Source organism: Hipposideros armiger, unplaced genomic scaffold (genome assembly GCF_001890085.2).
Source record: "Hipposideros armiger isolate ML-2016 unplaced genomic scaffold, ASM189008v1 scaffold_151, whole genome shotgun sequence".
NCBI lineage: Eukaryota > Metazoa > Chordata > Mammalia > Chiroptera > Hipposideridae > Hipposideros > Hipposideros armiger.
This window is the reverse complement of record NW_017731501.1, coordinates 1,444,395-1,469,766: the sequence shown is the minus strand read 5'-3', so window position 1 is coordinate 1,469,766 and position 25,372 is coordinate 1,444,395. Positions and strand designations below refer to the sequence as shown.

Sequence of the window (25,372 nt, the reverse complement as noted above, 5' to 3'; positions counted from 1 at the left end):
CACACACACACATCCATCACGTTCCAGTTAACGCTGTTGGCCTGTCATTCCTCAGGAATGCCTTGATCCTGGTTGGGTCACTTTGGCTCAAGGGCTCTAACTTCTACAAAGGGAGCAAACTTAAGGTACAAGAGTCATCTATCTTGGTGGCTCATTTCCTGGGGCTGGATGATTAACCTTTTCTACCTAAGGAAAGATTCTATCTGCTTAACCTGTTCAGAGTGGGAGGGAAATGTGTTTACCTTTCTAATTCTTTTGTAGAACTCCGTCTCCATGGCTGCATGTCATTCAGTTGCACTATGCTCAGCCCTAGACTGATAGCATAGTAGGTTGGACGTGGGACCTGTTCTCTGAGGAGTTCATCAATCTACAAGTTTTCATTAGGTAAATTAAAGAATTAAAGTCCTGACTAAAATGCCTTCCTGGCACCAGAATCTTGTCAGTTTCTGAAATCTCTGAGATTCATGTCTCCCCTCCTTCACCCCACCTTGCTCCCCCACTTTTTTTTTTGTTTGTTTTAAATAATCATGCTGGAAAAATCATCCTGTTTAAAAGAAAAAAGTGGAGTATGGTGCAGACTCACAGTGCTAGAGCAGTCTTTTTGAGAATGACAGCGTGGGCCACAGCCGCTAGAGGCCTACACCTTCCTGGTCTCCCCAGAAAGGGCTTTGAAGGGCTTTAGTACAAGGTTGTGAGTATACATTATACTTTCCTTTAGACTCACTGTGTAACTTTGGGAAATGAATTGAACCTATGTGTGAATATAGATGCTAAGGTGTTGCCTCTCATACTTTTGTAACAATGAAGACCCTTGAAATATTAGGACAGTTTGGGAAAAATAAAGCAACCTTACAAGGATGAGATTTCTGGTTGCTGCTAAAACTATAACAGTATTTAAATGGAGCATTCTACTTTGTCATAAATGTATGTCCTCAATTTATTCAGACTGAACTCTCCAGTTTATTTGGGGGATATCTATATCAGATGTTGACATTTTATAGTTCATGTGCCAAAGATGGCAGAAGCCAGATTTTCACTCATTGGGGGGGCCAGATTGCACCACTTTTGCCTAGGGCTTCTTTCTGCCTCCTCTGTCTCATACTTCTGCTTCCAAGAACGGATCCCCATTTGCTAACCTAGACCTGGTGGGGGTTAGAGTCACCAAGCAAGAAGAGAAGGCCCTTATCTTGGCAAAACTTTTGAAAAGTTTCCACTTCCTTACATAAAGGGGGAAAATATTCATGGCTTAGAATAAAAATTTAAGCTTTCCCAGGACTGCCAAAGTAATGACTGATGATAATTTAATGCTGTCAAATTCTCACTGCAATAATTTCCCAGAAGGACATCGGGGAACAGATGTTGTTTAACGTCTCTGTGCCTTAGTTTTCTCATCTGTCAAATGAGGCAATAGGAGTGACAGGTGGTCCAAAGTTTTTTCTTGTGTCAACAGTCCGAGTCTGTCTTTTTGCTATCATTGTGTTCAATCATCTCTATCAATGCTGACGTTGCCTAAAATTATTCATTTTATTACCTTTTTTCCCTAAACAAAATAATCTGCAAGCTTCTCCCCTCCCCCTTCTCACACTTTATCAAGTATTAAGATTAGTAAAAGCCTATGACCTCTATCATGTCCTAGCTCAGCAAAAGGCAAGAAGATTTCACCCTCCTATGGAAGCATTTCAGGTCTCATCATTTACTTGAGTTTCCTTTGGTATACATAGTATCTTGGGAGAGCTGTTATTTCTACCTAACACTACCCCCTCCAGACTGGTGGTGACCCACCCAAATATTCTACCCTTAACTTTTCAAGAAAGTTCTATTCTTAACTTTCCAGCTACCTATAGGGACTTTTCACTTGGGAAGAACATCTCACCATGAGTCAATTAACAGGTATTTTTGAGCAGCTATTATATATCCAACATTATGAGTAATCTAGAGAAAACAGTAGGCATTATCCCTGCTCTTAAGGACCTTGAATTAAAACTGATGAGAAAACAACTAAAGTACTGTTTTTGTGGGACACCATAAAACCTGGTGGGTAGTATGGCGATATATCCCAATTTTCCAAAGATTGTCCTATTTATACATGTTACATTGGAGTAATTATTAATATCAATCCTTCTGACCTTCAAAAGTGTTCTAGTTTAGATGAAGAATGATTAGGTTGTCATAATGATGGGTGGGGTATGACAGGGCTTTGGTATCTTCACTCATGGTAGTCAGGTCAACAGAGGAAATTACCATAGCAACTAAGAACCTTGATAATTAGTGCTTTGTTAGCACAGGAGTAGACATTGTCATACTACTGGTATTTTTTTTTTTTTTTTAGTTTGATGAAACAATTCTTTTCGTTATCTGGGATATTTGTAGAGGCGCTATATTGTGTTGTTGATCTAATGCAGAGGGTTATTTTTTCCAAGTTAAAATTCTGATCAGCATCTATGTCTCTGAGATGGACTTTCTGAGACATGTCAGATCTTTCATTTAGGGAAATAAACCAAGAAGAAGCCTTAGAGAACAGCCAACAGGTAAACTAGCAGCTTGTATAGTTGATATAAAGAAAAGTCTCCACGGCTCCATTCACAACCACGCCTGAGTGTCTACTCCAAGCCAATCACTGAGCCTTTAGTCAACATGGCAGAAGGAATTTTAGAGCAAAGCCCAGAGGTAGGAAATAGTGTGGGGTATGTGGGGACCACCATGCAACTTGGCATTGGTGGAAGGTGAGTCAGCGGGTGGCCAGAGATGTGGCTGTAGAGATCAGCAGAGGCCAGATGATGGAGAACCTGTGTTAAGAAGTGTATTCAAATAGCAACAAGTACTTACTTTTCTTTCAAGTGTATTTCTCACCTATCTCAGCTAGGTCACTGTCTGAACTGATTTTCTTCACCATCCTCTTCTCCTTGCTGAATAATACTAAACGTCTGAGGAAAGAAAAAGGCGTAGTGTTTTTTAAGTTTGGAAATGAAATGGTGCCTCAGATATAGCTCCCTCCCTAGGGCTGTGACTACCCTGGCAACCACCACATGTTATTCTACTGATCTCTGAAAACCCTCTCTGCCCCCTCCAGGGCTCTGTTCACATGCCATGTGGGCTGCTCACATTTTCGTGCTTAGCAGTGCTGATGAGACAGTTTCTGGAGATCTGGGAAAAACAATGCTAGCTAGAAGGGAACAGCTAGCCCTTGGCAGACATCCCCATGTTTGGGGTCACCTCCAGGTACTACAGAGGAACTAGTGCAGCAAGGACAATCAATTCACTGGGTCAAAGTAGTGGTGTTTATGTTCTTCCTGAATGGGCAGCAATTGCTGACAATGCTGAACTGGCATCAGAGATCCTGCTGGTGCCTTTGATTGTCCCTCCCACTGATGGGCCTGAATGGCCCAAAAGGCCGTATGACCCAGCTTGGTGTACAAACCCCAAGCTTCTGGATCCTGAAGTCCATGCCACTCTGAACTGCAAGGTTAAAATCAGGTGATATTATTTACCCTGGCAACGCATGTTCTTGGCAGCAGAAGCAGAACAATATGGATTGGTGCATAAACACAGGAATGTTTTTTGTTTCTGTTTTTAAAAAGCTCATACCAGTTTGGGATAAGCAAGGAGAATCCACCAAAAAGACAAAATGTAAAACCAGCAGGAAGAACTATCTCCATCCATATGCGAGAGACATGCCAACAAAGATTTTGTTCACAGAAGAGAAATTTTAAGAAATAGATGACCAAGAACTTTTAAAGTCAAGTGCAGATGTTTGTTTTCCAGTTTGCTAGATACAAACACTAAGCATGATAGCTACAAGAAACATCTATTTTAGGGACAAGGGAGATCTTTCCTGAAGTTGCATGAAAACTTTTTCACTTCACTAATTCACTTAAACATGTCCCTTCAATTAGTATTTTTTACTTCTCCATTGCAAGAGTCTGGCCAGTGTTCATTTGGTGAAGAATCAATGGTGGACTTAGGGAGATTGAAGGGATGTTCCCCTTCTTTGAGGACTGTAGGGATGCCAAGAGATGGAAACCATCTTGAACAGAAAAAGTCATGAGATTTTGAGGCTGACACTTGTAGCTTATGCTAGATCACGTGGGTGCTGATAACTTTCATCCAAAATGCAGGGAGGAGTATGTTCTAAACTTGAGATCAGACGCTTATGACTATTTTAAACTGTGACTCACAGGAGAGAACTCCAATTTAATAGCCTCCTTTATGAAGTTTCAGTCCAGGTTTCATTGTCAGTTATACCAGGGCTGCTCTAGGTGTTGGTCTCTGATGACATGAGAGGCTTGGTCCAGAAAGTCATCAATGTACTCCTTCCTTCATGGAGAAAGTCAGGCTTTAAAAAACCCATCAGCTGAAAAGCACAGTGAGCTTAATGAGGCAGTTGACATACAGTATGGCACAAGCTCCTTCTCCGGATGCAGAATGTTGAATTTGCAGACTGATACCTGTCTGCAGACTGCACTTTGAGAAGCACTGACACACACAGCACTGTCACTTATGCCACCTTTCCAATCTATGATTATTAATCTGTATTAATTAAAAAAATAAATTTTGAAACAATTTCAAACTTCAGAAAAGTTGCGAGAAAAGAAAAAAGAGCTGTATAGCTTTCACCCAGACCGCTTCCAAGTTTTACCCATGATGTGCTTTCCAGCAAAGACTTCAATTCTCACTCACATGATCTAGTCTCTCTAGAATGAGTTTGTGCCCTTGACTTTTGTGAAAATAACATTTTGTAGAAGGACACTCAACTTGGGTTTGTCCTGTGCTTTCTCACAATTAGCCCCCTAAAAGTTAGGCACTTTGAGCAGGAATGTCCTTTTGTGTTTTATTGCAGACTATCAAGTAATGCCTGATGCCGCTTTGTCCCAATAACTTTGTGTCCCAGTGGTACATTTGATCACTTGATTCAGATAGTGTCTGCCCCATTTCTCCACTGTAAAGTTGCCTTTTTCTTTTGTAATTAATAAGTATCACCGGTATCCCATTACTCGCGCCACGTTTACCTGTTTGTTTTAGTGCCCATTGATGTCTCTTGCCTGAATTTATTCCGATAATGTTTGCCAAATGGTAATTTTCTAATTGGATCATTTCTTATACATTTATTAATTGGCATTCTACATAGTAAGGAGAAAATTTCTCATTTCCATTTTTAAATTCATTGGTTTATAAACAAATGAGTTATTATTCATTATACGCTTATTATTCAGTGGGTTATAACCTATTATCATTAATTATTGTGATGCTCAAATTGACCCAGATTTTGACAGTAGGACCCCGGGGAAACTGGCTTCCATGTCCTTTTGCTATGTGCCCATCATTCTTGAGCACTTCCTCCACAATAAACTGTCTATGGCTTATCTTGTACTTTCACTGCCCCAGCCCTGATCAGCCAGCTCTCTAAGGAGCCTTGCCTCTTTTTCATGGAGAGTGATATGTAGGAGCCAAGATCTGGATGCTAAGAGTTCCTTTGCTATTGAAATGTTGCTTTTCTCGGGCCTTTTCAGTGGACAGAACTAGGAGATACATACATTTTTATACATGCATGTTCACATACACACATATGTATGTATACATGCATACTTTTACACCTGTCTTCTGTCTCTAGTTCACTGGGTTCCATTATCCTTAATATGTTTATTTGCTCAGTCCCCTGCCTCTCCACTCTGCTCTGATGCTGTCCTCGTAAAGGTCAAGATGGCCCTGCCACCTTGCTCCAATATCATCTTTGCTCAGGCTCTGTGACCCCCTGCTTGTGCCTTCCCGATAACTGTTGGACTGAATTAGGAAGACAAGGAAGGAAGACAAATTTTTGTTTCTTAATTAGAAGGAAAAGTAAGTAAAGGCTAAATTGGGATTATTAGCAATGGTTCTCCTTTGTTCACTGATATATTTTAGGATTAAAATTCTAAGACAGCCCATCTACCAGCATGGTATGAATATTGATATAAAAGGGTCTTTCGTATCTCTAAGTCTCCATCAGGACTGTGATTATGCCCAGCAGGATGGGAGGCGGAGGGAGGTACATGTGCATTCTGCAGCACACTCAGGTCTTAACTGCAGCAGCAGGGATAGGGCTGTCAGCACTGATGTTACCATTGCTAAATCACAGAATGCTTTTCAACCGGTCTAGACATGCTTCATGGCTAACGAAAGAGAAGAAAAAACAAGCAATTGATTTTTCAGTGGTTCTCACCAAGAGGTTATACTCTTCACCCTCTGTTGAAATGAGCAGCACAAAACGAAATGTGTTTCTATAGTCAGGGATGACTGTTACCTAATTATGAGCTCACATTTCCCGTCACTTGGGCAACAAGCATTTGCCAGTCCTTCTAAGCTGATGGTAAGCTCCTTGAGGGCAAAAGGCAGGATGGTAGACTTAGGTAACCACTCCCGGTGACTTGCAATTAGTGGCTGATGAGTAGTTGTCCCCACCCCACCCCCGCTGGACCATTAACTATAACACCAGGTGAAGACTCACAGCTCTTTTTCTATAGTGTTCTAGTCACCTCCTTTGTTCACATATTTGATAGAACTGAAAGCTGCGATTTTCTGAACTGGCTAAGAGAGGCAGAAGCAAAAGAAAAGCCCTTTTCCTTTTCACCTTCTCTCCCTTCCTTCCTTCTTGCCTCCCTCCTGCCTCGGATTTAAAGGCTGGCAGAAGTTGATGCAAGAATGACCTTAATCTAGGTGGGCAAAGGGCTCTGCTGCCGACCTGTGCTACTTCAAGCTCAGAGCCACATGGCAGGACATCTAGGCTCCAGGCTGCAGCTGGGGGCCTGGTTGTAGGATGGCTTCTGCCATGAACTCTTTGTTCAACTTTCAGCAAGTCTGCTAACCTCTGTGGGCCTCACTGTCTGTATCTGTAAAACTGGAGCTTGGACCTTATGATCTCTTAACAGCCTGTGTTTCTACAGTTGTTTTACTTGGGCCTTATGAAATACCCTGATTCATGGCCACATCCTGAATGATAGCACAAGGATGGTAAAAGTGACAAGAAAAACTGAGAGTGGAAGTATAGCCTATGATAACACTAGAAGGACCATTCTCTGGATACTAAAATCAAAGCTCTGTCTCTCAGTGTGTGTGTGTGTGTGTGTGTGTGTGTGTGTGTGTGTGTGTGTCCTTGCAATTATAGGAAGAATAGCAGAAAGCCACTTATAGTTACTGCTATAGGGTATTCTAAAATTTATATGAAAAGATAATCCCAAGAATAGCTAAAACAATTGTGAAAAAAAGAATAAAATGGGAAGAATAACTACCTGATACTAGGTCTTATTATATAGCTATAGCAATCAAGACTGCATAGTATTGGCAGAGATAGATGCATATATCAATGGAACAGAATAGGGAACCCAGAAATAAACCCACAGAAATACACCCAACCGCTTTTTGACAAAGATGTAAAAGCAATTCAGTGGAAGGAGGATAGATTCGTTAACAAATGGTGCTAAAACACAGGTAAAAAAGAATGAACTTTGATCTAAGCCTCTCACTTTGTATAAAAATTAACTCATAATTAATCATATATTTAAATTTAAAATGTAAAACTTTTAGAGAAAAACATAGGAAAAAACCTTTGGGATCTAGGGCTGGGCCAAGAATTCTTAGACTTTACACAAAAACCCTGATCCCATAATGGAAAAAAATTAATAAGACAATAAAAAGTAAAAACTTTTGCTCTGAAAACATCCATGTGAAGAAGATAAAAAGGCAAGCTATCAATTAAGAGAACATATTTTCAAACTAACATCTGACAAAGGACTAGTATATAGAATATATAAAGAACTTGCAAAAATCAAGTTAAAAAAATCAGCAAACAATCCAATTAGAAAATGGGCAAAAGATATAAACAGACATTTCCCTATAGAACATACATAAATGCTAAATAAGCACATGAAAAGATGTTCAACTTAATTAGTGTTAGGGCAATGCAAATGAAAACCACAACAAGTTATCTATCAGAAATGCTAAAATAGGAAATAGTAACACCACCACAAGCTGATGAGGAGGTGAAAAATTGAATGTATTGCCAATGGCATTGTAAAATGATACAGCGACTCCAGAAAACAGTTTGGCAGTTTCTTATAAAACTGAAATGGGATGGGACTACCATATGACCCCACAATTTCACTCTTGGGCATTTACCCCATATAAATGACAACTTATGTTCACATAAAAACCTGTACGTTTATGTTTATAACAGCTTTATTCTTAGCAGCCCCAAACTAGAAGCAAGTCAAATGCTCTTCAATATAGTAATTGTTAAACAAACTGGTACATCTATACCATGGAATAACGCGCAGCAATAAAAAGGAACAAATTTGATCCATGGAACAACTTGGATGACTCTCCAGGGAATTACGCTGAGTGGAAAAAGCCACTCCCCAAAGATTAGGTACTGTATGATTGCATTTATATAACAGTCTGGAAATGACAAAATGATAGAGATGGAGAACAGATGAGTGGCTGCCAGCGGGCAAAGACCGAAGCAGGATGGCGGCAGGAGCAGGAAGGAGGAGAAGAGGGAGAGAGGCGATGTGCCTGTAAATGGACAACATGAGAGAGATCCTTGTGGTGGTAGAAATGTTCTATGTCTTGACTGCATCAATGTTGGTATCCTGGTTGTGACACTTTAGTATATAGTTTTGCCAGACGTTACCATTGGGAAATCTTGGTAATCAGCTTTCTGTGTGATTTCTTAAAATTGCATGCAAATCTACATTTATCTCAAAATAACAAGATTAATTTTTCTTTTTAAATGAAACATTAGAGCTCTCTGTCTGGGCTTAGTTTGATGCAAGTAAATGGAATAAAATATGTACAATTTGGGAGAAGAAAAGACTAAAATAAGCATTGGAAAGATTGAAAATAGCTTGGTGACAATGATATGTCTTTTTCTTTCTCTGTTCCCCAGAGTCCTTGGCCCCAATTATAACCTTGCCCAGAGAAGCACTTAGTGATTTTGTTTAATGTATTATTGTTAGTATGGAAGAGAAGTTGCCTTGTGAAGCAGTTTAATTTTTGTATGTAAATGTAAGATACATGTGTACGATGATAGGCAACTCAAATGTGGTTCTTTGTGAACAAGCTGATGATTTTTTGTGAATGGAGATGATAATTATCCTTGATAACATAAACAAAACATAACCAAAGCCCTTTTGCATAATATGGGGTTAAATGGTTGTATTTTCTTCCCACAGAGGTTTTGTTTGTTAGCTGGCTTTTGTCTTATTTTGCAGGATATCATTGAGCTACATTTACCAGCATAGGAAGCAGGAGCAGTGTACTTTTGTGTTCTCAGGAAGAGGCTCTCACCCACATTTATGGAGCCCGGGGCTCTTAGGAAGTGCCTCAGGAGTATGGGAAGGGGAAGAAGGGGTGTGGTTCCTTACTTCTTGCAGTTTCCACCTTGGGCAGCTCCTATTCTATTGATTTTGCAAATGGGGTTCATGTAAGAGTTGGCTTACGGACAGATTCCAGTGTTCATAAAACATTTGAAAACCACAAGCTGCTCCTGTCTGAGTTCGCTGTCCCTCAGGGCTGAAGTTGCAGTTAGAGACCCAGCCTGTCCACACTTCCTGTCTGGGCGATGGAGAAGAGGCTGTGCAGGTGTGGAGTGAGCCGTGTGGTGCGGGGCAGGAGAACCAGTGCCCTGTGTCACCCTCTGTCACGCTCCAGCCATAGCTGAAGAGTGTTCTCATTCAGAGCTGCCCTTTTTCCTGGTGAGGACAGAGAACGCACCACCTGGAGAATCTCTGGACCAGAAACTCCCTATTTTAAAGCCAAAAAATGAACCAGTCTGAGAGGGAATTTCACAGAGAAAATTTTACTTTGATTTTTGTTTTCAAAGTGTGTGTGTGTGTAATAACACATGAGGATATGAGGCATAAGGATCCAAGGTGGCCAGGTGATTGATCAATTGATGAGAAAAAAGCCACTGAAGACTGAAGAATTCATATTAACAAGTGATTATTGCAAAGCAAATGTGCAAAGCAGTGTGCGAAAATAATTTATGAAAATATCTGGAGGCTAGGTCAGTGTTGTTTCAATAGATAATTAATGGTGAATAATTAATACAATATTTTAAAGTAAAATGCTATAATCATATGAGCAGTGAAATGTCACCTGGTTAATGCCCAAGAGTAAAGGTCAAGTCCAGTCCCTGGCCTGTTTCATATGACCCACAGCTAAGAATGGTTTTCCACATTCAAATGTGGCCAAGATGTCCACCAAAGAGCAATTAACTAGGTGGCCTTGGGAGTGAGGCCAGAATTAGTGAGTCATTTGTCTTCTTCACCAACTCTAGCAGCACAGACAGTGATGTGTGGCAGTCCCACTTTGTCTGAAAGAGGGGTGAACTCTGGAAAGCTTAACCCCCCTTTGGTGGTGGAGAGCTTTCCTTGAATATATTGGAGCTTCATAAAATCTTTCCCAAGTCCCTGCAACACTAACATTAGATGACCCCCCCCCCCACCCCTCAGCACTGGCTAATGGAAAATTCCAGCAGGAGGAGGTGACAAAACTGAACAGGAAGGGAATGGGTGTCCACATCACAATCATGGCCCTCAAGAAGGGAGAGAGGACCTTGAGGGCCAAGGCCTAGAGTGCTGTGGAGATGCACGCCCATCTCCTTGGCTTCCTGTGAAACTTAAGGCTTCTTGACTTGCTGGGCCAGAGAAAGATGAGCTGAGACCTGTGGTAGGCCAAATTCTCGGGAGTAGTTCAGCATTACTTTCTGTTGACTGGGACTTGGAATACTGTTCGATTCAGTCTGTGTCTCTGCCTACAATGGACAACTTTTCTCAGAGAGCTTTGCCATGCCCTCTTTGTTGGGAACAGGGCTGAGGGCTGGGGAGAGAGAATAGTAGGACATCAGTCCAAGCCATTAATAACCCCTTTCCTCCTAAACTTTCTACCCTTAAGAGTGAATTGACTGGGGTTTCCAGAGGGCTTTTGGCCATCAGCACTACAATTAGGAAGCAGAAAAACCTAACCAACAAAAACACATCTAAACCACAGACAAAATTACCACTCTGTTATAGCCCATCCAAAAAAAAGACCATCCAGCCAGAATTGATTCTGGCTCATGACCAGCCCAGGCTTTCTGAGCTCCCCAAAGGCCTAAGAAGATTCCAAGGCCCAGGGGAGGTGCGCACCGCCAGGCCTCATGCAGTGGCGTTTGCCCAGACTGCTCCGAGCTTATGCTGAGAGCCCCAGGATAATTCATAGCACCCCTATTCATTCTCAGAGCATCTCAGTTGGGACCATCAATTATATGGTCTTTAAACAAACAAACAAACAAACTGAAAAGTTGACTCTAGGCTTCAGCGGAGGGTCTGCAAGTTGGCTCTGAAGTCTCACTCTTCCTATAGGTCTCTTCAGCCAGAGTCAGCAAGCTGCAGCCAGCAGGTCAAGCCCAGCCCCTGGCCTGTTCTGCCTGGCCCACAGCTAAGAATAGTGTTTTACATTTTTTAAGTTTTTTATCATCTTTTTAAAGAATACGTGACAGAGATCCTGTGTGGCCTAAAAAGCCTAAAATATTTACTATCTGGCCCTTTCCAGACTAGGTTTCCGACCCCTCTGATTTAGCCCCCTGATCTTGCATTTTTGGGTAGAGGACCAGGATCATTATTAATGTCTTTGGCCCCAAAAGAGTGCTGTGTATCCTCATCCTACCTTTGCCGAATTCAAGTCCAACCGAGGGCCTGATGTTAGGAGGCACATAGGTGTTTGTGGAAGCATGTCACCTACCAGAGAATCCCGTGTGGACACAAAAAGCATCGGTTGAGATTCCCCCCTCTATCTCCTCTCCAAGGGTTGGCGACGGCCAAGGGAGAGGAATGTCTAGAGCCTTCCTGTGCAACAACAGGGCTTCTGTTCTGGCGAAAGGCAGTGCTGAGGCCTCCAATCCTGCCCATCTCCTAGAATGCCCCTGAAGCCATGGCCCCTTTGGTGGCTTCCTACCATCAGTCACATCTTGCTGTCCGATCAGGCCCTTGGATACCCAAATCATTCAATGTTCACTTTTGTGCTGATGTGCACACACATGTATGTATGTGCATGTGTGTGTATGTCCCACACCTTGTTTTTCAAATATTTACTTGAATTAGTTGTCAAATGTTTCAAAGATTTGCATATTTTAAAACCCTGTATCTCCAGCTTCTCCTTCCACGTGGTCTGTGGTCCTTGTACATGCTGAGGAAGCCTTTGCGGGGGACGTGCCTTCTGTGTGTAATGTGTTCACGCCGCCCCTGGGGATCGCATCTGCCGCCTGAAGGCCTTCTTTTCAGAATCACCATTTTAGCCTCAGTACTGTGAGAGTGACTCCACTTGGGAGGACAGTTCCTGGGGTAAAGGAAGAAAGACCCGCGTGGTCCTCGCAGCTTTGTCACTGACTACGTGACTTTAGGAAACACACTCACGGGCTGCATATCTTTACCCGTCAAAAAAATATATATATATCTCTAATATCCCTTCCAGCTTGAACACTGATGGTTTCAGGAAGTCCAAGTTGTCTGGAATGCTCTTCATGCCTGTGATTTTATGAAGAATGCAAATAGTGTACATGGTACTTCTTACAAGTTTATATTTGGAAGCATTTTAAAAATGAGCATGTTGGGCAACTCTCAAAAGTATACAGGGCCCTGCTAGAGCCCCTGGTTACCTCACTCCTGCTAGAGACATTCAAAGCCCCTTCAGTCGTGCAGTTGACAGGGATCTTCAGGGTCAAGGCCAGAACCCAAGCTTCCTGATTCCTAATATCATCCTAGACAGCAGGTCACACTGCTTTTCATGGCTAGCAGTGGATTTACCGAAAACATGAACGTCTCTTACAGGGGTTAGGGAGGAAAAGCACCTAGCGCTGCCTTGCACACGGTAGATAAGCAGTAAACATTCAACTGAATTATTCAAAGAGCTGGATATTTGTTATTCTGGAAACATTGCTCTAGGAAAAGTCTTTTTTGGGTTTTTTTCCCCCCTTTTTACTCCAGACATCTCTGAGATGTCTGTCTCACAAGTCAGAACTATAGAATGATTCTGAAAGCTATACTGAATGAGTCTCAAGTAGACATTCATTAAAAAGTGTTATTTTTTTCCCCTTCCCATTTCTGTGAGGGCAAATTGTGGACAACGTCTGATGGTCTTGGGAAAGTTAGTTCTATACGTAGCTCATTCTTTGCAGCTATTTACTAGGTGCTAAACTTGTGTGCTCCTCTTCTCCACTGCAGATCCACCGCGGCCTTTCCCGTGATGGCGGAGACTGATTTACGGGAAACATCTGGCAATAGTTTACCTTTCCCTCCATTCCACCTTCAGAACTTTGAAATCAAACATGCTGGAAATCTTACTTAGGGTGAATGTCAGATAACCAGTGGAGAAGGGGGTGCCATCAGAAATTGGCAGTTCTTGCGGGTCACAGAGTTTGATAAAGCAGTTAAAAGCTGTGATAGCCACTTACAGCTCTCCCACCTTTGAATCCACTAAGCCAAAAATATGCTTCGATAGGAAGCAACATGCCCATGGATCATTAAAAATAGACTCAGAACAACACTGGCGCTGGTGCTTCTTCCCTAGCTCTTCTTTTCTTGGCTATAATCAGACTTTGCTGCTGTGACAACATAAAAAGCAATTACCCCCCTTCCTCTGTGCCTTACACCTTTGTCAGTTCAGCCATTGATTGTGAGCTATCCCTTTGCAAACCTACGTTCTATATATATGTGGAAACACATTGTTTGAAAATATTTCTCCCCAGCCTCTGACTCCAAGAATAGAGTCAGTTTTAAAATAGGACAGTTTCGGTTTTGTTTTTTTCTACCTTTATTACATTTTTACATTTGAGATACAAACCACTCTCTTACACCACACAAAATACATCCATTCTTTGTGATCTTAAAGTGCATTTCCCCTTTAACTTTGTGTACAAAAATATTTATTCTTAAAAATGTGGACATTTCTTGACAAGGCACTTTTTAGGCATCAGGTGAAGATGGGTCTTCAGTTCTACATTCACACTGAAGGAAAAGTGAAACATTATCATCACAGCAGTGTGTTTCAGAGTCCTCACAGGTCCAGCAATCTCTAGCAACTGATAAAGGCAAAACTGTAAAAACATTCACAGCTTTACAACCTGGGCTGCAACGCTTTACAACCATAAGGAGGAAAAGCCGCCCAGAACCACAGCTATCCATCCTAGTGTCAGATGTGTCCCACTTCTGGAAGTAAAGATCGCTGCCATATTGTCTTTGGATGACCCTGTAAGACCCCATTTACTTCTCCCCAATTTCAGTAATTGTATCAGAAGAGATATAAATAGATCGGGACCTCCTGGAGCAAACAGCCATGAGGCCTACTCTAGCAAACCATATCTAGCTGAGGAATTTTAAAAGAGGAAACCAATGAAAAACAACCAAGTTTTCATTCACTGTCCATGAAGAACCAGAAAATGGGCATTTCTAAAAAGTAAGCAAACAATCACCTTTGGAGCTTATAAACATATATGTAACCCATTTAACATCCAAGTAACTACAAGTGATGCTTGTTTTTAAAAAGCAAATTATACACAAAGATCAAAACCACGCATTTTTTTAGCAGTTTAAAATTTACACCTTTAAAAAATATTGGAAGAGTAATGTTTTGCCACCATTAAAATTAAGTTGTAGAGGAAAATAGAAATGCTACCTTGAATCGGAAATTGCTTTAATTTCTGGAGAACTACATAACTCCACTTTTTTCTCACCAGCTTTCCTTTAACAATACTTAAAAAAGAGAGAGAGAGAAAAGAAACCCACTCAAATGCTTCATCTTTTCCAAGAAACACGGAAAGCTTATTTATTATATATCCTTTTACGGTCCAGCTTATTTATTGCACCTAATTTGCAAATGCTCCCCAGGGCATTTGGGGGAATAAATATGAAACAAAAATGGAGCTGCTTCCCCATTCCTGGACCACTGCCTCCGTGACAGGGGGCTGGGCCTTCTGGGAGCAACTCAGAAAGGACCCCAGGACTGGGGCCATTCGTCAGCATAACCAAGAGCGGTCTGAGGGCCAAACCTATAGGTAGGGCTGCAGAGAAGCCTCCAACTGAGAAGCCTGTCCGTCTCTGAAGTGTGTAGACCTATCTGCTCATGGGGAGCTGTAAAATAAAGAGAGGCTGCATCGAGGCAGTTCCTGAGGCCATCTGATGATATCCTGGGACAGAACTGGGCAAAAAGAGAACGACTCTGTGGTGAAGAGGAGACAGTATTCTTCAGATGCTCCCGCCTCGCTGATTGGCGATGCTGACAGGGAAGTCGGCCAGCCGGATTCTTTAGTAAGAGAAGGGTCTTTGCAAGCGGGTGAGGACTTGCCTGGTGGGGTGAGCGTCCCAGGTGCGCTAGTTGGGGGCTTGCACCCAGTGCCCCCAGCAAAAAAGCTGGGGGAGCTGGGAGTACAGAAGGGTAAGGGGGAGGATTTATGGCTGCTTTAATAGAGATCCTTATCACTGAATTACCCTATTTCAAATTTTGACACAGGAATGTCTTAAGATCACTGTTATGAAAACCATACAGGAGTCACTTGAGGCATTTTTCTTATGAACGTAGAATGATCTCGCCACCTTTAGTCTGGTAACATGTAAACGACAGTGCACCTGTACCTTTCCTGAATCGGAGGTGGAGGGAGGGGACTTTTAAAAAGCAAAATCAATTCATGACCTATAGAAAATCAGTTTCACTTCCATCCACTTTAGATTTACACTATTAAGAATAGTTCTGATCACCAGAACACTGAAAGTGCTCTCTGTGTACTTGATGTAACATGTGCTCAGATAAAACAGAGCTCCCCAATTTCAGCATCAGATAAAGATGTGATTTTCCCATATATTATATTATCATGTAATCCCTCCGTGCTGCCCACCTGGGAGAGGCATAAAAAATAAAGCACTAGATTGCAGACTAGTAACAGCTAGTTTTAGAAACAAGAATTACATCAAACACCACTTAAAGACCATTTAAAAAGTCAAAACATTTTAAAGTTCAAAAAGGAAAAAAAAAAACCACCACCACAAACCTCCAGGAGCCAAGACACTCCATAACTGCCTGACACCGATTTACACGGAAGCTGGAGGTCTTTTCTAATTGATTTGGAAAATGCAAGCCAAAGAAGACTCTTTGCTTGCAGAGTCCAGTAGCTGTGCCCCCCGAATGCAGGCAGCTGTGCATTCTTCTTCCTGCACCTCTTAGGGAAACCCCACTTTAATAAGTCAGGCCAAAGGAAAATAAGACAATTGTTTAACTAATCTCCAAAAAACAAAAACAGAAAAAACCCCAACCTTCTACAAATACACATGTGAAAATATTTTTAAACACCCCCCAAGTACAAACCAGTCTTGCCCACGAAAAATCACAGGGTTTGGGGATTCATCTGACAATGAAAGTTCCAGGAGTCTCATGACAGTATGAACCATAGACCTTTAATTCTTTAGTCCAATGTGGTGAAGAACAATTAATCTCTGACATTTCAGAGTTGGCAAACACTGAAGATAAAAATATGAGAACTTAGTGAGATTTTTCTCCCCTATCCCTTTAAGCATACTCATACCATAAATAAGAACACCCACGTCCAAGTCCCTGGGTGTTTGTAAAGTGTCCTGGATATTGGAAATCACAGTCAGAATGCAAACAGACATTTTCCGAAGGCTTTGAGGATATGCTGGATCTGTAAATCAAGATGTCCTGAACACAGCATAAAAGATGAGTCCCCAGGAAAAGACGTCCCAAATCGTCGCGTGAAGAATGAGATGCCTGCACACCAGCCAAACAAGTTAAAACACCTCTTGTAATTGAGCCTTCAGGTGACTCAGGATAAGAGTGACTGCTTAGAAAGCTTCTTCAAAAGCCAAGAGGAGAAGCTAAAAGTGTCCCACTCGTGACTGTCCTGCCTATCATAAGTCAGCAGCAACTGTAACACTGCACAAGGGCCAGTTACTTTCGATCACTGGTGTGATGTTCCCCGCTGGAACACATATGGGGGGTCAGAAAGAGGCAATGCCTGTCTCACAGGCTGATATGCCTTTATTATCTTTTCCTGAGCATCAGTGAACTGTTGAAGAGAAACGCACAAAAACGCATGGAGATAAAAGTATGAAGTACACGTAGACAAGGAACAGCAGCGACAGGCAGGAAGGACTTGGCTGGGTGGACAACACCCAGAGACAAAGAGCAAGGGCCCAGTCAGTGAAAGGTGGTTGGAGATGGAGTGACATGCAAGTGACTGACTTTCTCCTCCAAGGGAAGAGGACCGGCTCCTCCAGACAGGCCGGGCACCCTCCTGGTTGGGTCGTTATTAAGCCACCATCCTCCAGCCTCGCCAGCACGGCCTGCAGGCCTGGTTCCTGTCCAGAACCTTTCTGGCACCATCCTGCTCAGACCCTGTGGCAGCCACAGGTGCCAAACAGACCAGCACACCACAGCCACCCGGAGTGTGACACTGGTTCTGTGATCTAAGCCTAGCTGGATTTGTTGGTTTAAGAAAAAAGTGAATAGGATCCTTTCTTTTCAAAAGCCGTGCCTAATGGCAGTTCAGCTTTTCTCTTGGCTTCCATCTCCATCCCGTGTGACTACGGCTAGACTTGTCTGCACCCACTCAGCCATGCTGTCACATGCAGTCACTAATAGTAAGGCCCTAGCTTTTCATACCCTAGATAACTAGGCCACTCCGGAAACAGACCATAGGAACACCGAGGGCTTCCAAATTGGTCAAAAGATATTCCAAAATCTGGTCCATTTTGTGACTCAGCTGTTCCCTGAGTGGATTTTAATTCAGCCCGGATGATCCGATAGTTTTTGCCTTTGTTGCTGTCCCAGTATGTCTGGCCATTGCACTCATAGCACACAGCAAACTCCATTCTTTCGTAAGACTGAATTTTCTCAGGCAAGCGAATGTCAAAGGAGAACGTGTCCCTGTCTGAACTAGCGTAAGTGTCCTTCACGTACCAACAGGGAAAGTCTGTGAAGCTTTTCCAAGTGTCAAATGTCATTCTTATTTTCACCATCTTCTCAAACGCGAGGTTCTGCACCTTCACTGTGCCTGCAATGGCTTTGTCCTTCAGCACACAATTTTCAAGGCAGACATGGTCAGTCTGAAGCCTGTTTCTGAAGTCTAAGTAATCTGCAGAAGGCTGAGAAAAATCCAACACAAAGCTCTCACTCTCTGCTGTCGTCAAACTCACAATGTTGTCTAGGAGCTCAGTGATGTTAAATGGAATATCTAATGGGTCATCAAATTCTGAGAACACTTTCACCATTGTCAGGGCCAGCCCTTGGTTGTCTGCGAAGGACACTCGCTTTTTCACCTTTTTCTCCTGGATGGCCGGGGACACCACTCCACTGGCTTCATTCTTGCTGCTCAGCTGAATACAAGGCCTCAGAGGTTTGCTTGGCTTTGGTGAGATCTTGAAGGCGAACCTCTCTCTCCGCAAGGAAGGGGTCATGCAGCTGTATCTGCACTCTATGTCCACAGCCATCGTTGGGTTAGATGAATAGGCTAGAACCCTGGCAAAAGGGGAAAAGAAAGAAACAGCAATGAGATCAGATTGACGTTGATTGACGTTGAAACTCAACAGGGACTGGCAAACAATGCTTTCCTTTTTCTCCGCCCACATGGCTCCGGTTCAGTATTAACTCAAGTGTGGTCCAGAACGACCTTGGTTTCAGGGGAGATTAAGAGTGTAAAGTGGGGGGAAAAAGAAGTGCAAGGTTAAAACAAACAAACAGAAAAGTATGGACCCACTGGTTTTAACATAGGTTTTTCTGTCAGGATTTCTTAGGGCCATAAGTATGCTAATATGCCATGGGGATTAATAAAAGAGCACACTGTTTGCAGAATTTCCCAAACTTATCTGACTAGGGAACCCTTTTTGGGTTTTGTGGAGCATTTTAGAACACATGTTCTGAGGAACATACTTTGGTAAATATTGCTTTAATCTAATACAAAGAAATTAATTCATCCTGTAAATATTGATTGGTGTTTACTATACACCAGGCATTCTGCTAGATGGACACTGAGATTCAATAAGGAAGACAGACACAAACCTGCTTTCATTAAATGTACAGTAGATTTTTACATTCTAGTATATATTTCTTTTAAAAAAATCCAACAATTTATATTTTTAAACTTTTCTGATAGCTGAATATTTGATTTTTCTACAGTGAAAATAGCCTCTGTAGGAATAAATAGCAAAGAGAATCATTCTAAGGATTAAGTTAAATCTGACTTCATAAAAACTGTTTTTCTTAAGTGAAAAAAATAATTAAAACTAAAAGGTTAAAGACAAACGGGAAAAACATTTTACAAAAATCATGACAGCAAAAAGTCAATACCTTAATATACAGTCTTGCAAAACAGTAACCAAGTTGAATATTCCGCATAAAAAATGATCAAAGAGCATGCATAGAAAATTCATGAAAGAAATTTAAAAGTGACCCATAAATATGCAAAACATCCAACTTTATAAGTAAATTAGATTAGAAAATAATGCCTGTTTTTACCTATTGATTTAGGAAAAAATTTTAAAAGATAATACAAATACTTGTATTGGTCCAAATTGGCACAACTTTTCTAAATGTTCTTATCATCTTTGGTTCTAATATCGCATGCAGGTATCCATCTTAAGGCAATAAGTAAAAATGCATGGAGGTTAATGTACTAAAATGTTTAGTGAAATGTTATTCAGTGCAACGTTATGGAGGGGGAAGGGTGAGAAAATAATCTAAATGACCAATAGCAGGTATCTGGTTAAATTAAGTGTACCACATCCATGTGATAAAATTTTATATCATCATCATAACTATTATTTAGTGACATATTTGCATGGCATGAAAAAAATTAATTGTTAATGCAAAAAAAATGGATAGGATAAAATTGTACATAGCGACAAGACTTGTGGGGAAAAATATTATGCGTACGCACGGAAAAAAGACTAGAGACATACTTTAAAACTGTCAAAATATCCAGTTGATGACCTTTCAGGAAATTTCTGTTATCCTGCTTTGTATTTTCTTATATTTTCTAAAATAATGTCCCTTCTATAATCAGAAAAAAAGTGAATCTAAAAAAAAAAGAAAAGGAAACCTCAACTATTTTAGGATTTGCCAAAAACACATCCAACATGATTGCCTCACTAAAGCTGAGCAAGTTTTATAATGCTAACTAATTACTATGGCAAATTTATGTTCTGATTTGACAGTTATAATGGGCTAATTGAGAAGTCAGAGATAAAACCAGGGTTAAAATCTCTAGTCTGAGAATCACAGAACACAGGATCGAGATTAGCTCCCAAAGATATCTCCCCTCACTATGGTAAAGGTGTAGGTATGTAGCAGTGTGTTAGGGTGCTTGCTTTCAGGACTCCCCTAGTCCCCGGGGGGTGGCAGGGTGATGGTGGTAGTTAAGGAGAAGTGACAGAAAAAATGCTGCTTATCATCTGATAAAAGCTAGGACCACTGGTTCCATCCAATAAATAGTTATCCCCTTTTCACCTTCTGATTTTGATTAACCAAATATGTATATTGAAAAAAAATGAGAAAGGACAAAGACATAATGGATTTGATTCTATTTTCCAAAAGAAGTATAGTGTTTCCCTGGGATGCAGAAATCACTTAGTGATGACCAGATGGAGAAATACAAACATTCAGAAACAAATAAAACAATAATTTATAGCCATAAGGTAGTTATCTAAACATTCATTTTAAAGGTTATTTGTCTTACTGTTTCCTCTTTAGCAAGGTGAAACAAGGGAAAACTTTAGGGGCAAATTGCTTTCTGTGATCTGTTCTTATACCTGTGCAATTGTTTTGGAAAGGCGAGTTCTGACTGAATTGGGCAAGATAGCTTCTAAGAAAGTCAGTGGGTTCACCAATGGGTTCAATGTAAAAAAAACCCCAAAAAACCCTAAACTTACAAAGTCCTCAAATTTTAGTTTTTCCTGTCCACTGCAAACCTTCATTTGAATGTACTAGAATTACACCTTCAGCTCTCACTTTAACACAGGTAGTTTGTTTGTTATTTATTAAATACAGATGAACAACCAAACAGGGGGCAAAGCCTTGCATCCCGGGCCCCTCCCACTCTGCCCACCCTTGAAAACCCCAGTGTGAACTGAGGGAGGAGGGGCTTCCTCCTTGGCCACAGCAGCTTCCTCCTTGTCTGAGTCAGCACAAGGTCAGCTGCAAGTTCTCTCTGCCTGGCCAACTAGCCTGCAAACCAACCTCATACGTGCTTCCCCACACGACGTTAGAACAGTTCATTAGAAAAAGGCTGGGACGCTCTCAAGATATTGTGGAAACAATTTTAAAATAAGTGGATCAGTGGAGGAATCTGCACACTTGCAGCCGATTAAAGTCACTCTCAAGTTCTCATCCTGCAGGTTAAAAAGACTTAGTTGAAGATTCGGTAAAGTTACACTGTTTGGACCCAGTGCTATAAATCTGCCCGAGATCCCTCTTACCACCAAGCTGTGAGAACAAGCAGAACTTAGAGGTCGGGAGGTGAAGTTCTAGTCAGAGGCAGAGCTAATTAAACAATTCCACTGGCACTTTCTAGAGCTGAATCGGTTTTGCAACATTCTTCCATGAAAGGCAAAAGTAAGGTTAACCACCTGGAGAACCAAGGGTTACTGCCCTGGGGCATTGCACAAGCCACCCCTGCTCAGAATCCCTTTACTTTCTGTGTGTCACCATAACTGGAGGTGAGGACATTAACCTCTGGGGCCTCAATCTAGGATATGATCTGTCAACCACTTTGTCTATTCTCACACATAGATTCCAGCTTTTATTAACTGGAACATTCTCCGAGAATCTGTCACCCAAGTGCTTGTTTGTTGTAGGCCTTCCTGACCCTCTTCTCAGGAATTCTCTAATGGACTGTGACAGGGATGACCATCACCCAGAAGTAGGCCTAGCAACAGAGAAGGTAATAGTTGCCATAGTTCCTGAAAGGAAGGCACCTGGACTGGCATTTTATCTTCAAATGGCATGAAAACGATCAGTGCCAACGCAGGATGAAGCAGGCTGTACCTCAGGCCCCCTCTCCTGACAGACTCTCCTGCTGCTCCAGCCCTATCCCTTGCCCATACCAGGGAATATAAGTCACCAAGGCTGGCCAGGGTCAAAAACAGAAGAAGATATAGCCACACATTTTACCCAGCAGAGCTTGACAAACGACCCGGATACTGGTTCGCTGAAGGACAGGATCGTGAGCGTACCAGTAGCTGTTACTCAGACCAGTATGGATGCTCAAAAACTTTGCTTCTAAATAGATGCCCGAGATCAGTGTGGCCCCATGAGGGACAGGGCCATGCCCAAGGCTAGATTTCAGTGTTCCTGTGCAAAAGGGAACAACCCTAACACTCCATGAAAATTGGAGAGCACATGGATAGCTGTGCATAAATGCTTTCCCTGTTCCACTAGTGAAAGATAACACACGACCTCAAGACAGCTGACCAGGGCTAGATGTCATGGTGCTTTTTCTTGTGAAAACGATATAGGCTTGTATAGGAAATAACCCTATGGCCTTCACAGTTTCAGGCAGCTGAGCTACTGACTTTCAGGCTGTGCCTTTCATAGGAAATAAATTTTTTATTTTTATTTTTTGTATTGAGACCAAGACATCTCCCCTTCCATTCTCTTGTACTTTGATAAACAAAGACAGAAAAATAAGATGCACCAATAACCCCATCCCCCACCCCCCGCCCCCTGAACACTGAAACTGCACTAGGTAAGCAGTCACAACCAGATTATTTTTTAAAGACATGGCCATCTACCCCTTCAGCATTCCATTATCCCCTCCCAAAGCTTTGGTTGACACAGTATGAATAAAGTTGACGTTTTCCCCTTTTTACTCAGACAATAGGGCCCTTATTCCCAGCCTTAAAAGCCACTTGTACTCCTCTATTCTGTCACCACCATCTAAAACATCTTTGAGATAATTATCTGTGGATGAGGCTGCATATTATAGAAAATAGAGAAGTTGAAATGGCACAACCCCTGCTGTCTAAAAATGCCCAACGTGAAACAGAGCACCGGCCTAGACATGCCTCCACCTAGCTGTGCCACTTGGTGCCAGTCACTCAACCTCTCTGGTCTTGAGCTTTCTCCTCCGAGATCCCTATTAGCACTGACATTCTTGGTTGCTAATAATACCTGATGGTTTTTCTCTTCCCACTAACTTTCCCTAAATACCTCAACTTTACTTTTGTGGTAAGGCCTCCAGCTGGCTTGGCTTTAGTCTTGGCTTCTGGACAACCCTGCCAAATGAACCATTTCCTCTTCTCTGCACCCCAGCCCAAAGCCCTAATGCTCTCTCCTCCTGGACACTAGGTCTCCCAAGGAGGCGGGGCCACAAAAACCACAGGCTCCAACACCTTCTAGCACCTCTCCACGTCCCCAAGTCAAGTCTTTCCTCAATTTTCTCCTCTTCTGCAGGAAACAATGCCATGACGGCCCCCAGATCTTCTTGGACATTGTTTTGGGCCCTCTAACCCCTCTTTGGCAGAGTCCCACACCCCTTTCTCTGTGTTCAAAAGGGTGGCATGAATCGGGAACCAGGGGCAGGGCTGAGCGCCCAGGCTGGAAGATCCCATAGGTCACTCCCACCGGGCCCCCTCTCTGACCCTGCCCTTCTCTGTCACGCCAGACTGGCTGGACCCCACCCCCAACCACTCTGCGAGCCTCCTTCCCCTGGTCCGGCACCCACCTCTGGGACCGCGGGGCAGCCCCCTCTCCAGCTGGCTCGCTGCATCGGAGAGCCCAGAGGGAGGTGGCAGGGGAGGACGCCAGCCACCAGACTAAACTCGGTTCCTGGTGGAGGAGGAGGAGGAGGAGGAGTCCAAATTACCACACAAGGGCGGGGTGGAGGGGTAACACGGTCCGAGCGGCGCCGCGGTAGCGTCCCCGCGCGGCCGGGCCTCCTCCTTCCCGCCCAGCCAGTCTGGGGACCGGGGGCTGAGAGTGACCCGGCTCCTGGAGCCCACGGCCGCCGTGGCGCTCTAGGTCCCATCGCCTTCGGTAGCCTGAGAGACTACCAAGTGTGTTTCCTTGAGTTTTACGGGGAAACCGAGGCCCGGAGAAAGTCGAAGTGACTTTTCCTTGTGCTCCAGACCACCGCCCACCTCTGGAGACACCCTCCGAAGTGTCAGGCCCCAGGCTGGAAACGCGTTGTGCCAGGTTCGAACCAGAAACAGGGAGCAAGGGTATCTGGGGTCCCTGCCCCAGACCCCTGCCCCTTCCCCCCGGACCCCCTCGCGGCTGGAACCGCATCTCGGTGGAACACGTGGGTCCTGCCCCACCCCTAGTCCCTGAATTAATTGCTCTTCCCACGTGGAAGCAACAGCTTCCTGGAGCCAGTTTAGCGTGTTCCACTCCTGGAGTTTCACTGCAAGTTGGACGGAGAAAGTGTAGATGGCAGGAACCTAGGAGTGTCTGCACTACGCGCCCCTCGTCGCGGTTTCCGCGGCCCCGCACTCGGACTCCAGGGCTTGGGGAGGACGTACCTGGTAGAGTTCATAAGCCCTGCAGTGCAACGGCTCCAGCCGGCTGCAGCATCCGCGCGGGGGTAGCAGGGGCAGCGGGGGCCAGGACTCAGGTCCGCGCCCTCCGCTGGCAGCCGCATCCGTCCGTGCGCAACAGCAGCCCGCTTGCCTCCTCCCTGTGGTCCGCTACCCGGGATTCCAGCTACCCGCCGCCTCGCTGCTCCCTTTAACTTTTTGGCCACCTCTCCCGGCTTGGGATGCCATCCCAGACCCCCTTTCACGTGAACGCCCCCCGCAACCAATGGGCGTGCCCGGGCTGTGGACCAATGGCCGAGGAGCTGTGGGTCCGGAGAGCCACCGCTCCTCCACGTGATCGGCTGAGAGCCCGGAGTGTGGGGCTGCAGTCCAGAGGCTGGGAAGGGCGGCGGGTCATTATTTCATCAGAAGCCCGGGAATGGGCGCCAGGGGGCAGAGGCACTTTCCTACAGAAGAGCATCCCACAAGCGTCCCGCTACGTACGCCAAGCCCTAGCCGGCAATGCCTTCCTGTCCCACAGGCCCCACCTTCCTCTACACTTGAGCTAGGGGTTCACAGATGAAAATGACCTCCGCTACCACCTGCGGAGCCCCGAGAAGCCCTGAGAGAATACTTGCCTTTCCCTCCGATTTAGGTGGCGTCTCTATGGGATAGGTGTTCCCAGCTCCTGAGATAGTGTCAAAACAATTACTGATCGCTTGTTTTGTGCCGCCATGGTCCAGGGGTTACAGTGAAAGGAATACCGTAAGATTCTTTTTATAAAGTTGTTACTGGGGCAAAGGACCAATATTCATCTCACAGAGTACAGCATATATATATATGGTTGT

General features: G+C 43.4%; 1 protein-coding gene across 2 annotated transcripts; it reads right to left on the bottom strand.

Annotated features, from left to right (window-relative positions):
* Window positions 1–13,820: 13,820 nt before the first annotated feature.
* PPP1R3B (protein phosphatase 1 regulatory subunit 3B) lies at window positions 13,821–24,770 on the bottom strand. 2 transcript variants are annotated; one of them, XM_019650987.1, is made up of 3 exons: window positions 24,531–24,610; window positions 23,735–23,838; window positions 13,821–18,534 (listed from the first exon to the last, which is right to left on the bottom strand). In XM_019650987.1, exon 3 carries the CDS (start codon window positions 18,504–18,506, stop codon window positions 17,652–17,654), a length of 855 nt encoding a protein of 284 aa, XP_019506532.1. In that variant the 5' UTR covers window positions 18,507–18,534; window positions 23,735–23,838; window positions 24,531–24,610; the 3' UTR covers window positions 13,821–17,651. The 2 variants fall into 2 exon arrangements, with proteins under 2 accessions (XP_019506532.1, XP_019506531.1); XM_019650986.1 differs by lacking the exon at window positions 23,735–23,838 and having other exon boundaries at window positions 24,531–24,770.
* Window positions 24,771–25,372: the final 602 nt, after the last annotated feature.

Coding starts and splice junctions, on each gene's coding strand:
- PPP1R3B (XM_019650986.1), bottom strand. CDS start 24,649: ATGCGGCTGCCAGCGGAGGGCGCGGACCTGAGTCCTGGCCCCCGCTGC. Junction 18,535..24,530: donor GGGCTTATGAACTCTACCAG/GTACGTCCTCCC, acceptor CCCTTTTGCCAG/GGTTCTAGCCTATTCATCTA.